Genomic DNA, 15561 nt, shown 5'->3' on the forward strand with positions numbered 1-15561 from the left:
CATAACTTTATGAGCATCCTCCTGATACTGAGTAGGTACCCTTTTTGCTGCCAAAACAGACTATTTTGCCACCAAAATAGCCCTGACCCTTAGAGGCATGGATGCCACTTGACCTCTGAAGGTATGCTGTGGTATCTGGCACCAAGCCATCAGTAGAAGATCCTTTAAGTCATGTAAGTTTCTTCGGCTGTCAGTCACCGGCTCTCTGCTCTGCCCCACCACACTTACTACAGCGCTGGGCTGTGGAGGGGGCGGGAGTGGCTAGCTCAGGTTCTCAGCGGCTCACTGGGAGGCTGAGCCGGGTCCTAGTCTAGGTATGTGAGTGGATCCCAACAATATGGTAGCGATCTTTCTGGACCAGCTTTCTAGACCAATCTTTCTGGACCAGCTCGGCTTCAGCCCACTGTCTGCTAAAAACAGGTCACAGAAGTGCAAAACACTCTGCACTCATGCGATCCATGGGAGAAGTATAGCCAAACGAGCTTTGGCTGTACTTCTCCTTTAAAGAAGGATCTGTTTTGCTCACCAACAGAAAGGATCTTGCTCCTTTTTTCTTGTGTTTTTCTCAAAACTGTTTAAAAGAGCACCAATGGAGGAGGAGGGGAGGAGGGGCTTTCTCAGCTAAGTACACCCTCCTGCCTGCTTATCCGAGCTAAGGGCTGATGCATTCTAGGAAGTAAATGCTACATGAATCACCTGCCTGTGCTCAAGATGCCTGCAGCTAGAAATGGTAGGGGTGTTTTCAATGTGATTTCTCAACAAAAAAAAAGCATGGAGATATTGATGAAAGGGTTGAGTTTGCTTTAAATATTAAAAATGAATTACATTTTTCAGTTTGTGGTGCTTAGTTGCAGTTGACTTTCGCAGTCTTATTTTGCAGTGCTTCTGACTTCCATCTTGCCTGACTTTAACTAGTCCAACAAAAGCCAGCATAGAAGCAACTATTATGAGGCACTCTGATATTTCACTCTATTTCAGCCAGGGACAATGGACACAACAGATCCATTATTTCATTAAGAGCTATTGTTATCTGGCAGGTCTTACTGGGCTTTGTCTTTCACATGATTGTAAATAAGATCTGACGGGGAGAAGTGGGTGAGAAGATGCTTCTGTACATATAATATGATCATGTTCTTTTATTATTAAACATGACTGCAGACAGAAAAGTAGATTGCAAATGCGATTGTCAGAAGCCATATCCTGTAGGAATTAGCAATTAAAACAATACAATATAATTATTCATATTAATATAGGAAAAAAGCTTTGTTGGTGGAAGACAGCCAAATCCTTGTTTAAAACTGCTTCCTACAGCCCTAACCTTGCTGACACATGTAATTATGTCAGAAGTAACATTCATCAGAAACAGGAGTGTTACTAAACATTTTTATATCTAGATTATTAAATTTCTGACATACTATATAAAGCATGAGAGATAGGAAGAGAGAATTTTTAAAGCATCCTATCAAAGGTAAGTAACCTCCTCAGCTTCTCTCTCTTTCTAGAACTACAGTCCTTGAAGAGCCCTGGTCTCTTGACTAATTTTAGCCTATTTTGAAGTATTTGTTGATTCAATCACAATCATTAATATTCTGACTACTAGCATTTTTTATGTTTTCTTCCACATCACGAATACATCTCTGGTCTTTCCATGATGTTTCTTCTTTTTGGTTTCCCTTAGAAATCATCATGATGATTTTTGCCAGTCCTTATTACAGTCAAGCAATCCAAAATCCTGGCTTTTAATATCCACTTCTATAGTTAGATGCTCAAAGATGTTTTTCCCACCTGTTTAATCTGTCTGTCTCTGTTTTCTGTTATTACCCATGCATTTGCAACAACAGGGTTGAGAGCATTTCCCCATAAAATGGATTAGCCCTGCTAGCTCCCAAACATTTTCTATCCCAATGCTACAGTCAGAGGCATATCTTTCAACTAGTTCTCTGTTTTAAAGAGAACCAGTCACCACTGGCATCTGTAATGATTTTTATATTTTTTCTACCTGTCAGAAAGGACATGTTCAGGGTCTGGCTACAAGGCCATTCTATCTTCTTGAGCTTAGTAAGAATCACAGATACTCAAAAACAGATATATAACAAAGGTGCTGTCAGGATCACATAAAGGAAAATATTGGCTTTGTTAATTAATAGTTCTCCTCCAGCAGCCCAGACAAAGTGTAACCAATTAATCTTAAATTCAGGCAGGAGACAAGTGGACCTCCACCAGGGGTGGACTGACCATCGGGCACTTCGGGCACTGACCAAGGGACCATGGCCAGTAGGTGGCCCCATGACAGCTTCCACTTCAGGACCCGATCTACCCGTCAGCTAGCTGTGATTGACGGGTAGATCGAGTCCCGAATCCCTGCTCCCTGCGGAAGAGACTGCAGTGTAAACAGACCTCATGATGCGCATCTCCCCGCCGGACCTCCTGTCCATTCCAGGTGCTTGTATTTGTCATCACCTCAGACGGAATAACTTATTCACTTAGAACGCGCAATGTGACTTTCATTAACACTCTGGACAAATTGTGCCCAGCATCCTGCTCTGTGCCCCAAGCCCTGATAACTGCCCCATGCCCTGATGTCTGCCCCATGCCCTATCGTCTACCCTATAGTCTGCCCATACCCTGCTCTGTGTGCCATGCTCTGATATCTGCCCCATGTCCTGATGTCTGCCCCATGCCCTGATGTCTACCCGTGCTCTGCTCTGTTCCCCCATGCCCTGCTGTCTGCCCCCATGCCTTGCTCTTTGCCTCGTGCTCTGATGAGTGCCCCCATGCCCTGATGTCTACCTGATGCCATGCTCTGTGCCCCCTTGCCCTGCTGTCTGCCCTATGCCCTACTCCGTGCCCCCATGTCCTGCTCTGTGCCCCAATGTTCTGCTCTGTGCCCCCATGCCCTGTTGACTGCCCCATGCCCTGATGTCTGCCCCATGCCTTGCTCTGTGCCCCCATGCCCTGATGTCTGCCCCATGCCCTGCTCTGTACCCCCATGCCCTGCTGACTGCCCCATGCCCTGCTCTGTGCCCCCATGCCATGCTCTGTGCCCCCATGCCCTGCTCTGTGCCCCCATGCCATGATGTCTGCCCCATGCCCTTCTCTTCGCCCCATGCTCTGATGTGTGCCCCCATGCCCTGCTCTGTGCCCCAATGTCTGCCCCATGCCCTGCTCTGTGCCCCATGCCCTGATGTCTAACCCATGCCCTGCTCTGTGCCCCCATGCCCTGCTGTCTGCCCAGTGCCCTGTGCCCCCATGCCCTGATGTCTGCCCCATGTCCTGCTCTGTGCCCCATGCTCTGCTGACTGCCCCATGCCCTGCTCTGTGCCCTCATGCCATGTTGTCTGCCCCACACTCTGTTCTGTGCCCCATGGACTGCTGTGTGTCCCATGCCCAGATGTCTGCACCTTGCTCTGATGTGTGTCTCCATGCCCTGCTGTCTGCCCCATGCCCTGCTGTGTGTCCTAATGCCCTGCTGCCTGCCCCCATGCCCTGCTGTGTGCCCCGTGATATGCCCTACTTTGTGCCCTTGTGGTGTGCCCCATGGTGTGTCTTACTGTGTGCCCCATGCCCTACTATGTGCCTCACTGTGTGCCCAATTTCCTCCTGTGTGCCTTGTGATGTGTCCTGAGCCCTACTGTATGCCCCATTATGTGCCCTGTACCCTGCTGTGTGCCATATGATGTGCCCTGCTGTGTGCCCCGTGATGCATCATTCAGTGCCCCATAATGTGCTCTGCTGTGTGCACCATACTGTGCCCTATATGTGCCCTCTTGCTCCATGTATTATCCCCTGCTGTGCTCCATAATGTATCCCCTAGCCCCCATGTAATATGTCCTGCTATGCCTCATAATGTGCCCTGCTGTGCCCCATAATATGAGATTTTATCCCTCCTAATGTGGTCTGCTGTGCCCCTTAATGTGCCCTCATGTAATATGCCCTGCCTTGTCCTATTATGTGAAGAAACAACAAAAAAGTGTAGCGCTAAACAATATCATAAACGACAATGGATTAGTCGATATGCAGTGAAGGGGATCACCTATGAATAAAACTTTATAAATAGGTAGTCCTGATATGGACGTTATGACTAAACATTGAAAGTGGTTAGTCCTTATGTAAACATATTATGGACAAGTAATTCTGGCATCCCAAAATGCAGACCAGCTCACTCCCACCGAGAGATGAAAAGGCTTACCAGATGAGATGGACCCAAAGGGGCATACGCCAAATTGGGTCAGATAAGGCTTGGGTGGTGAGTGGCTGTGGATGGCTGTGATCCCACGGATTGTTGTATTACTCCAAGTGGCACCCGGGTCCTGGAAGGTGTGGGAAGTCACACGGATATAGATGGTCCTGTAGGTCCCGGAAGGGATGGGGTATTCCGTAGATGGGTCCCTGTGTGGGGATGGGCTCCGTGCAAATGGCGGCGATGCTGATAACAATAGAGCGGAGGTCTATGCGGCTCCCTCACACACCGGAGGATCCCTCTCTGCTCCCTCTTTCTGCAGCTTTTTCACAACATAGCTCCTCTCAGCCGAGAACACACCGCCCCCGTATCAACAGCACGTCACTTCCGATACTAAGGGCGGGGATTAGTCTTTAGCGGCCATATTTGGTGTGAGTGCTTCCCACACCAAATATGGCCGCTAAAGACTAATCCCCGCCCTTAGTATCGGAAGTGACGTGCTGTTGATACGGGGGCGGTGTGTTCTCAGCTGAGAGGAGCTATGTTGTGAAAAAGCTGCAGAAAGAGGGAGCAGAGAGGGATCCTCCGGTGTGTGAGGGAGCCGCATAGACCTCCGCTCTATTGTTATCAGCATCGCCGCCATTTGCACGGAGCCCATCCCCACACAGGGACCCATCTACGGAATACCCCATCCCTTCCGGGACCTACAGGACCATCTATATCCGTGTGACTTCCCACACCTTCCAGGACCCGGGTGCCACTTGGAGTAATACAACAATCCGTGGGATCACAGCCATCCACAGCCACTCACCACCCAAGCCTTATCTGACCCAATTTGGCGTATGCCCCTTTGGGTCCATCTCATCTGGTAAGCCTTTTCATCTCTCGGTGGGAGTGAGCTGGTCTGCATTTTGGGATGCCGGAATTACTTGTCCATAATATGACGTGCTGTTGATACGGGGGGCGGTGTGTTCTCGGCTGAGAGGAGCTATGTTGTGAAAAAGCTGCAGAAAGAGGGAGCAGAGAGGGATCCTCCGGTGTGTGAGGGAGCCGCATAGACCTCCGCTCTATTGTTATCAGCATCACCGCCATTTGCACGGAGCCCATCCCCACACAGGGACCCATTTACGGAATACCCCATTCCTTCCGGGACCTACAGGACCATCTATATCCGTGTGACTTCCCACACCTTCCAGGACCCGGGTGCCACTTGGAGTAATACAACAATCCGTGGGATCACAGCCATCCACAGCCACTCACCACCCAAGCCTTATCTGACCCAATTTGGCGTATGCCCCTTTGGGTCCATCTCATCTGGTAAGCCTTTTCATCTCCCGGTGGGAGTGAGCTGGTCTGCATTTTGGGATGCCGGAATTACTTGTCCATAATATGTTTACATAAGGACTAACCACTTTCAATGTTTAGTCATAACATCCATATCAGGACTACCTATTTATAAAGTTTTATTCATAGGTGATCCCCTTCACTGCATATCGACTAATCCATTGTCGTTTATGATATTGTTTAGCGCTACACTTTTTTGTTGTTTCTTCCCATATATACTTTGTTGGTTGTGTTAGCTGCTTTTTGTTTTCTTTTTTGGGCAGCGCAGAATTATTTTGTATATATTGTCCTATTATGTGCCCTCTTGCCCCCATGTAATATGCCCCATAATGTGCTCTGCAGTGCCCCATAATGTGCCCTCATGCCCCTATGTAATATACTCTGCTGTACCCCATAATGTGCCCTCCTGCCCCATGTTATTTTCCATGCTGTGCCCCATAATGTGCCCCTCTGCCTCCCCCCATGTAATGTGCCCTATAATGTTCCCTGCTGCCCCCCCCCATGTAATGTGTCCTACTGTGCCCCCCCAACCTGTAATGTGCCCTTGTGTGCCCCATAATGTGCCCTGCTGCTCCCCATGTAGTGTGCCCTCCTGCCCTCCACACACACATATTGTGCCCTCCTGAGCTATGACCTGCTGACTTCTATACTTTTCCATTGTTCCCCCATGCTTTGCCTTGGTGCACCCTGTGTACTGTGCTTGCTTGACATCCCATGCTCTGCCCTGCTGCCCCCTGTGCACTGTTTATCTCAGGTTCGACCCAGAATTGAAGCGTCCACACAGTGCAAGCTGGGGGGGTGGGGCTTTGTGTGGGTGTGGCTTGAGTGTGGGCAGGGATACTGGGGACCTCATGATCTTCTGTTGCCCGGGGGCCCCATGAGTTGTCAGTCTGCCCCTGGCCTCCACAAGGGCTTTTTTAGATTGACGCTGATCTGACATTTCTACTATAACAACTAGTCCTCTTTTAGACTTGTGGTTGGGCCAACCTTCCCCCTTAAGCTGCAACAGGCAGAATTTTGGGGTGTTTACATGCCGCAGCCGTGAAGCTTCACACCCGTGGCAAAGTTCACCAGACTTGTAGCGATTGGCAGGCAGCAAGCCTGCCAAACACTACATATTTAAGTAAATGGAGAAGCAACGCAAGTGCCTTGCAAACGCATGCAATGCACATGGTTGTGGCGTATTTGTCAGCAAAAATTGGGTTAAAACAGGCGGTGAGGAGGCATCCCAGTGCTTCCTCAGCACCTGTCATTAGACTCTGGAGTGCAGTCTGAACTTGGATCAGGTTTCTGAGGCAAGGGAGATTTAGGCGCATGTCTAAAACTACCATAAGAGAATATAAATCCATAACAGCACACACCCACCCTAAGAGGTAAGCCTGCACTGCTACAACAACCTAATAGTAGAGATTCAGATTATTGCAAATACCCATTCCTTTATTTTAAATATACAGTATGTTTATTGGGTTTTCCAGACTAAACAAAAGGAAAACAAATCACAATTAAACACTATCAATAACAATAATCTCTCATTGCTATACACATTATACCAATATCAATACAGTGAGGGTTACACAGAAGGCTCTGAAGGCTCTACAGATAGCATGTGAAATCACAAGATGGAGGTCATGTAAAAACATTAAGATTCATCAATTCCACACTTTGTCAAAGGCCTGTGGTTTCTTGCTGAGTTCAAAAGTCAGTTTATATTTAGAAAGGCTCGCAATAACCAAACCATTTTAATTATCTACTGGAAGGGGGAGTTTCCCTTTCATGTCAGCAAAATTGCTTTTTTGGCCTAGAAACAAAGGATGCGTAGTAATTGATGATCATATTAGGAGATAGGTAAATCTCCAAAGACCCCTAGCAGACAGTTTTTATGGTGTAATATATTGGGCAGACAGGCAGAGGAGATAAAGATTTTAACCTTAGACCAGAAAGCAGAGCCTTGAGGGCAAATCCATTTGATCCAAATCAAATGTAGGAAATCTGCAATAGCCCCACAGCCCTGGAAGCAGTCTGCAGTGGGGTATAGGCCCAGTCTATGCAATCTCGCCAGGGTGAAGTAGCAATGATAAAATATCTTTAAGTGGATGATCCTATTTCTGGAGGAAATAACTGACTTTTTATTGGTGGCTTCGAACTCCAACCATTTTTGTTAAATCTGGAGCGGTCCATTTAAGACCTAGATATCTAGGTCTTGACTTAGCTCAAGCTGTGGAATAGTAGTCCGAGATCTGTTTAGTGGGACCAGATGTATGTAAAAGCTTTCCCAAGGGAGTAATTTATACAGGATCGGAGAGGGATCCAAATTATCTACAAATAGCATGACACAGATGGTATTAATAGAAGAGGTAGCTGGCAGGTGAAATTTCTCACTAAGGTGTGGGAACAATTTAAATTCCTGAGCATGGTATTAATGGTGTAAACATGTTGTCCCCATAATGGACCATCTTTGTATATCATGGATAGTAAGAAGCTCTGGCAAAGAAGGGTTAGACCAGAGGGGGTTATTCAGTGTCTTCTGCCATAGTTCATCCTGAATGCATTTTAATGAGAAAGAAGTGCTTAGTATGGAGTTGCCCTGACCAGGTGGAACCCTCCTTCTATATACAATATTGTGCAGTGCTTCATAAGATGATACTTATGGCAGCTTCTACAGCTGAGCAGGCATTGTCAGGTGTAGGAGTAAGCCAATTATGGATATATACTTATTGGGAGGCCAAATAGTAAGTATAGAAATAGAAATAAATATACCGGTAGTTTGGAAAGGCAAGACCTGCTAGGTGAGTGGGTAATTTGCACATATTCATAGCAGCTCCGAGGATCCATTTATACCATAATAAAGTGGAACAAATTGAATCAATATATTTAAAGATCTGTATGGGAACTCTACCGGGAGAATCAGAACCTGCTCTGTGGTTGAGACACGCTAGCCACGCTAGTAACTCACAACTGCTGCAGTATAAGAAAGATAATTCAGCCTGCGTGACTGACTGTGTATACCAGGGTACAGGTGGCATTACACTGGGAGTGGTGTTGATGTAGAGTGGCGTGTGTGACAGAACCAGCTGTGGCACATGTAGTCGGAGGCAGTCACCATACTGTAATTTCCGTAAATCGGGATACTGTGGAAGTGTACCATCTCTGAGCTGCCTGCTTTGGCAGATTTTTGCTGCTAGCTGTCAGCCTGCAGTGCATGCCCCATGCACCCCCTACCCACCATTCATCCAGGAAAAAAGTGAGAAGAGCACCCATTGACTGAAGACCAGGCAACTGACTGACTGTGCATTATGCTGCACATTCCTTATTCCACATCCCCTCATTCTGTACACTGCTCTGTATATTCCATTCTGCACCAGTTCATTCTGTATGCTGTAATTAACCACACCCCTTTAAGCCACAGCTAATATTCAGTGCAATAAAAACCACTCCCATTTTTTGCCATGTTGTGCTATGCATGTCACATTTTTTTCTCTTGAGCAATAGAGCTCAACTTATGATCTTTCACACAGGCCGTTTGATTCCCGAAAAACTACCCTGCCATGATCCCATGTCTTTGGACACCACTGACAATCTTGTTCAGGGGTGTTCACATGAGGAGACACAGGTATTGTGATAATGTGACTGCTGAATAAGATGTTCATAGGTGTGCAGGGCTTTTAAACAAACAGCAAGGTTTTGTTTTGTGACTAAAAAACAGGGTGTGTTGATTAAACTGAAGGTTCACATCTACTTTAATAGAGTGCTCTGCCAACAGCTTTCCATGACAGCACAGTTGTTCAACTTCTATGGTCTATGGGCAGCTTTGGGTCTAATTCACTCAGGCAACCTATGCTGACTTTCCTACAAAACCTTTTTATGTCAAAAAAGGCACTAATTTGCTTCTGCATGGTTTTACCAGCATCATAAAACCTCAAGACAGGCAATGTAAACAAGCATTGTCCTAGTATATCAACTGCAGCCATACCTGTGCCTTAGTAGGATTCATCCAGTGCTCTACAGAATCAGCTGTCATGTTGTCTGGCAGGATCACCGGGTCATTGGGTGGATAGACACAAGAAGCTGTGCAGTTATCACCTATGAGCAGAGAACAGCCAGAAACAGTTTTCATTGCAATGTGTTTAAGAAAGCAAAGATGAAATTAAAATGACAGGCACAAATCCATGATTCATATTTGCAAAGGCGTGCTATTCCCTGGTGTAAGCTCTGGCAATAACAACTAATTTGCCACCCATTTACTAAGCTATTAAAATGATCTAGGCACACATTGCTAACCATGAGTCAGTTTTTAAAAATCATCTTACAATTATAATAATTATCAGAAAGGATCTAAAAAAGTTTATAAATGTATCCCCCTTTTTGAGTTTTCCTCACCAATCAAGGTTCCGTTCTCACATGTGTAGTGGATGTCATTGATTTCCGGTGGTGGAGGACACGTCCCCATAAGTCCCTCACAGAGGCTCAGTTTTTCTGTCCAGGTCCCATCTTTACTACACACAGTAGTCACCTAAGAATAGATACCCATGTTAATATCAAACAGTATGCTATGTCAGGAAAATTGCAAAACTGAAGTCCAGCAAACACAACCACTGCGTTGTTAAGAACAAAACAGGCTGCAAATAACATAGGAAGAAGGATACATATAATAGAAATAGTGTTTACAATGATATACAAATTATTGATAAACAAAACCTTTAACCTGCGCACTCCGGATCAACAAAAAAATATGTGTAATATTTAAACAAAGAGTAGCCCGTAGTGAAACTTAAGTGGCCTAAATCGTAAAAAGAAAACAGTAATTTTCATACCACGCTCCCAAATACAAACATCTATTAAAAAACATATAGTACAACACATGATAAGTGGTGATTAAATTTAATACATTTTAGTATGTATAATGTCCATAAACCACCACCAGATGGCTCCAAACAAGTGAAGTGATGTCTTCTTAATAATTCATCAATATAATGTGAAAAACCAAAGTGCCTTCTTTCACCAGCCCCTAGGCAAACATCCTACTCACCGGACGTATATGACACCCATTACAGGTAGTTATAATAAGCATGTATGGTAGAAATGTATCCTCCAGGGAAAGGAAAATGGTCCATAAAGATGTAAACCTCCGGGTGAGAGTATGGTAAGTCACATGTATCAAGGAGAAGAAAGAAAGCTTCTCATAGTGCAGTTTGTAACTTTATTTGCATCACAATAAAAGAGTAACACTTACAATGTTGCAGATCCATAAAAGCCCATAAAACAAGCAGGGACACCGATTCCATTCCACCTGCATTCCAGAGAGGTGGCAGAAGTGATGTGTGATGTACTACCTCAACTGACGCATTTCGTCAGCAAGGTCTGACGTCATCAGGGGTCATGTGATCTGCCTGTCACTTCCTCCTTTATATACAATCGTCATAATAAGATATCCAATCCACTTCAATATAGAGTTTACAATGAGCATTCTAAATAATAATGCCTCAACCTGAACAATTGGAACATTAGAGGTGGGGGAGGGAAAACAAAACAAATCAAAAGATGGGTAGAATTAAACAATCAAATAAGGAGGATTGCACCAAGATTTAGTATTATGGAATGGTATTGCTACAGGAGTGTTGTGTATACTAGCGGGCCCATGGGCTCCAAGCTTTGTGGGTATTGTTGTACACTTTCCTGTTGGAGGCCAACAATATTTCATGCATCTTTCCTTTTTTCATCAAGAGCTAAACAGCTAAAAAATCTGCAGCATCCAACACATTTGGATGCCCAGTCCCTGCCTGTACTGACACTGGAGCCAACAGAAGGAACCACCATTTCCTCTGGCCCTTATATTACTACAGAACACAGTGGTGAGGTAGGGGCTAGCAGCTGAGAAGGAACCACAGAAGAGGAACAGGTATCAAACACACTTGGAAGTATCTCAGATCTTGAAGACTCTAAATGAGACCTGGGCCATTTAAAAAAAAATGCACTTTATGGTAAAATTCCATGAAAACCATATAAAATCCATAAAGTCCCAGGATACAAATTTCTGCTAGGTTTCTATCTGCAGTCAATGTCCTCATTGGAGAGGTTTAGGACAAGAAGAGATGGGAAATCTTTGTTTTTTTATTTTCAATAAATTGTGAAAAGGTAAGAACCTCTGTAAGGTTATTTTATCTGTGCTCTCCTGTCCAAGTGACAAGTACTCTCTATGATTTTTGTCCTTTTTCCACAGGGACAGGGAATGAGGTAACATTTCCCAAATGGGGTCCTGATTAGCAGTAAAAACTTCAGTCAAAAAAAAAAAAGTGGTAATATTGTAATTCATTCTGCTAATATTATTAGTTGAATGCAATAATTATATTTGATATACAAAATCACCTTCACACCAGAAATCAGTCTGATCTTGGAAGTGTCAACATAGTTAGAAAATCAGGCTCTACTGCACTAATATAGTCATAGTCATTCCAAGTTCAGTGTCCAGGGTACAGGAGGGAAGACCACACAGGTAGCTGCAGAGCTGCAGGCTTTAAATGGTCAACTTGCCCTCTGGTTACTAAGTGTAGGAATCACAAATAAAACTACTTAAAATTTAGGTACATCACTCATATCTGGCAGAGGGAAGTCCTGGGGCACCATAAATATTAAGAAGGTTCATTTTATATATTTAAAACAAACTGTGAGGCTCTTGCGAGCTACCTGTTTTGAAAGTGACAAAATATATACATAAAAAACAAAATATAATTAGCGAGTAGTAATGATCAACAGCTGCTAGCACTGATCACGTCTCATAAAGCCGTGTGAAAATGATATAAATAGAAAACTACTATGCTGCACTATCTCCTGATATTAACTCCAACAATAATTTTAATGTGCCAACTTTACAATAATGAGGAAAATAATAAAAAAACATGATAAACTGACAAAAATTATAATATATTCCAAAACTGTATATAGAGTCCTTTGACTGCTGTGATGATAAATTCTGTGTTAAGTGTCACATTCCACAGACAAAATAAAAATAATAAGCAAACTTATAAAAGTTATATATATGGTGCCACAAACGTGAATCATAAAGTGCTATAGTGCATATAACAGTGACGTTCTAATCAAAGGCAGATCAGTCCAACATAAATTGTATATAGTCCTTATTAAAGGTATAATGGTGACTTCATAAAAATGTGAAAACAACGTGTTGCTGTGTCCACACTCAGGTGCTCCCCACCCTCAGGCAATGGCCGTTCACTTTAGAGCATGTGACTTTGCAGTTCGGTCAAACACGCATATGAATCACCTCAAGGATTCTGAGTTAGCTGTATGGATCCAAACTGCTCACCGGTGCTGTGTCTTCATATACAGTTGCAATAAAAAGTACGTGAACCCTTTTGGAATGATATGGATTTCTGCACAAATTGGTCATAAAATGTGATCTGATCTTCATCTAAGTCACAACAATAGACAATCACAGTCTGTTAAAACTAATAACACACAAAGAATGAAATGTTACCATGTTTTTATTGAACATACCATGTAAACATTCACAGTGCAGGTGGAAAAAGTATGTGAACCCTAGACTAATGAGATCTCCAAGAGCTAATTGGAGTGAGGTGTCAGCCAACTGGAGTCCAATCAATGAGATGAGATCAGAGGTGTTGGTTACAGCTGCCCTGCCCTATAAAAAAACACACACCAATTCTGGGTTTGCTTTTCACAAGAAGCATTGCCTGATGCGAATGATGCCTCGCACAAAAGAGCTCTCAGAAGACCTACAATTAAGAATTGTTAACTTGCATAAAGCTGGAAAGGGTTATAAAAGTATCTCCAAAAGCCTTGCTGTTCATCAGTCCATGGTAAGACAAATTGTCTATAAATGGAGAAAGTTCAGCACTGCTGCTACTCTTCCTAGGAGTGGGCGTCCTGTAAAGATGACTGCAAGAGCACCGCACAGACTGCTCAATGAGGTGAAGAAGAATCCTAGAGTGTCAGCTAAAGACTTACAAAAGTCTCTGGCATTTGCTAACATCCCTGTTAGCGAATCTACGATACGTAAAACACTAAACAAGAATGGCTTTCGTGGGAGGATACCACAGAGGAAGCCACTGCTGTCCAAAAAAAACATTGCTGCACGTTTACAGTTTGCACAAGAGCACCTGGATGTTCCACAGCAGTACTGGCAAAATATTCTGAGGACAGATTAAACCTAAGTTGAGTTATTTGGAAGAAACACACAACACTATGTGTGGAGAAAAAGAGGCACAGCACACCAACATCAAAACCTCATCCCAGCTGTGAAGTATGGTGGTGGGGCATCATGGTTTGGGGCTGCTCTTCTGCATCAGGGCCTGGGCGGATTGCTATCATCTAAGGAAAAATAAATTCCCAAGTTTATCAAGACATTTTGCAGGAGAACTTAATGCCATCTGTCCACCAGCTGAAGCTCAACAGAAGATGGGTGTTGCAACAGGACAACGACCCAAAGCATAGAAGTAAATCAACAACAGAATGGCTTAAACAGAAGAAAATACGCCTTCTGGAGTGGCCCAGTCAGAGTCCTGACCTCAACCCGATTGAGATGCCGTGGCATGACCTCAAGAAAGCGATTCACACCAGAAATCCCAAGAATTATGCTGAACTGAAACTCCTGACCGTTGTGCACGTCTGATCTGCCACTACAGGAAACGATTGGTTGAAGTTATTGTTGCCAAAGGAGGTTCAACCAGTTATTAAATCAAAGGGTTCACATACTTTTTCCACCTGCACTGTGAATGTTTACATGGTGTGTTCAATAAAAACATGGTAACATTTAATTCTATGTGTATTATTAGTTTAAGCAGACTGTGATTGTCTATTGTTGTGACTTAGATGAAGATCATATCACATTTTATGACCAATTTGTGCAGAAATCCATATCATTCCAAAAGGGTTCACATACTTTTTATTGCAACTGTATAAACAGTAGAAAGAGACTCCATAGCGTGATACAGTTTTAACACAATTTTATTGTACAAACAAGAAGCCCCAGTACAGGGTACTCACATGGGTTAAGCGCATTAAGTATACCAATCTGTAATGTGCCTTAAAACATTGGGTTTTGGTTGAGGTCGTATGTCCGTTCTCTGTGAAGCAGACCAGCTGCTTCCTGCACCGTCCTGTCCCCTCCCCTACGCGTGACCCTGAGGAAGATACGAATTTCCTTTGTATTGTCACGCATAGGGGAGGGACAGGACCCTGTACTGGGGCTTTTTGTTTGTACAATATAATTGTGTTAAAACTGTATCACGCTATGGAGTCTCTTTCTACTGTTTGTATATGGGGACACAGCACCAGTGATCAGTTTGGGTCAATACAGCTAACTTAGAACCCCTGAGGTGATTCGTATGCGTGTTTGATCGAACTTAATTGTGAGGTCACACGCTCTAAGGTGAGCACCCATTGAGGGTCAGGGGCACCTGAATGTGGACACCACAACACGTTGTTTTCACGTTTTCTTGTTACATATTTTTATTTATTTAGTTTCACAAAGGAAAATGAAAGAATATAATGCATGGATACATAGCATACATTCAAAATGTTTTACATTATAATAGTAAGTTTAGAACTATCTTACAACTGTGTTTATTTTATATACACTGTAAATTAACAACGTAAGAATAGAGATAATGATCAAACAATCAGACCAAATATCATTGTCCAGTTGTAAGATAAGCAGCATAAAAAAGAGAGATAAAGAATGAGTATAAGAGCCTGGTATATCACATCGTAACATACCAGCCTAATGAGGGAGAAGCTAAAAATAAATAAATAAATAAATCATCATCAAAAGAAAATAACAAAGAAGGGGAAAAGGAAAAGATAGAAGGGAGAAATTTCCCAGGGTGTTGTCCTCGCTCATGGTAGATATACACATTTAATTGGTAAATATACTATATAGCCTAGTGTGGTAACAACAAAGATTGGTCAAAATCAGTGGTTAAGTAGTGTTTAAACCATGGTTGCCAAATCTTGCAGAATGTAATCATCTATTTCTCTTCAATAGCTGTCATTCTAGCGTATAT

The 15561-nt window shown here is 43.6% G+C and overlaps 1 protein-coding gene across 1 annotated transcript in view; it reads right to left on the reverse strand.

Moving 5' to 3' along the window:
• Positions 1-15561, reverse strand: part of PAPPA2 (pappalysin 2) — a 440517-nt gene that overhangs the window by 81451 nt on the left and 343505 nt on the right. Inside the window, exons 18-19 of the mRNA XM_073593407.1 lie at positions 9902-10034; positions 9495-9604 (exon numbers count right to left, since the gene is read on the reverse strand). Of these exons, the coding sequence (XP_073449508.1) occupies positions 9495-9604; positions 9902-10034 (243 nt within the window). The remainder of the gene's footprint in view (positions 1-9494; positions 9605-9901; positions 10035-15561) is intronic.

The sequence above is a fragment of the Aquarana catesbeiana genome, linkage group LG07 (assembly GCF_042186555.1).
Source record: "Aquarana catesbeiana isolate 2022-GZ linkage group LG07, ASM4218655v1, whole genome shotgun sequence".
Classification (NCBI taxonomy): Eukaryota; Metazoa; Chordata; class Amphibia; order Anura; family Ranidae; genus Aquarana; species Aquarana catesbeiana.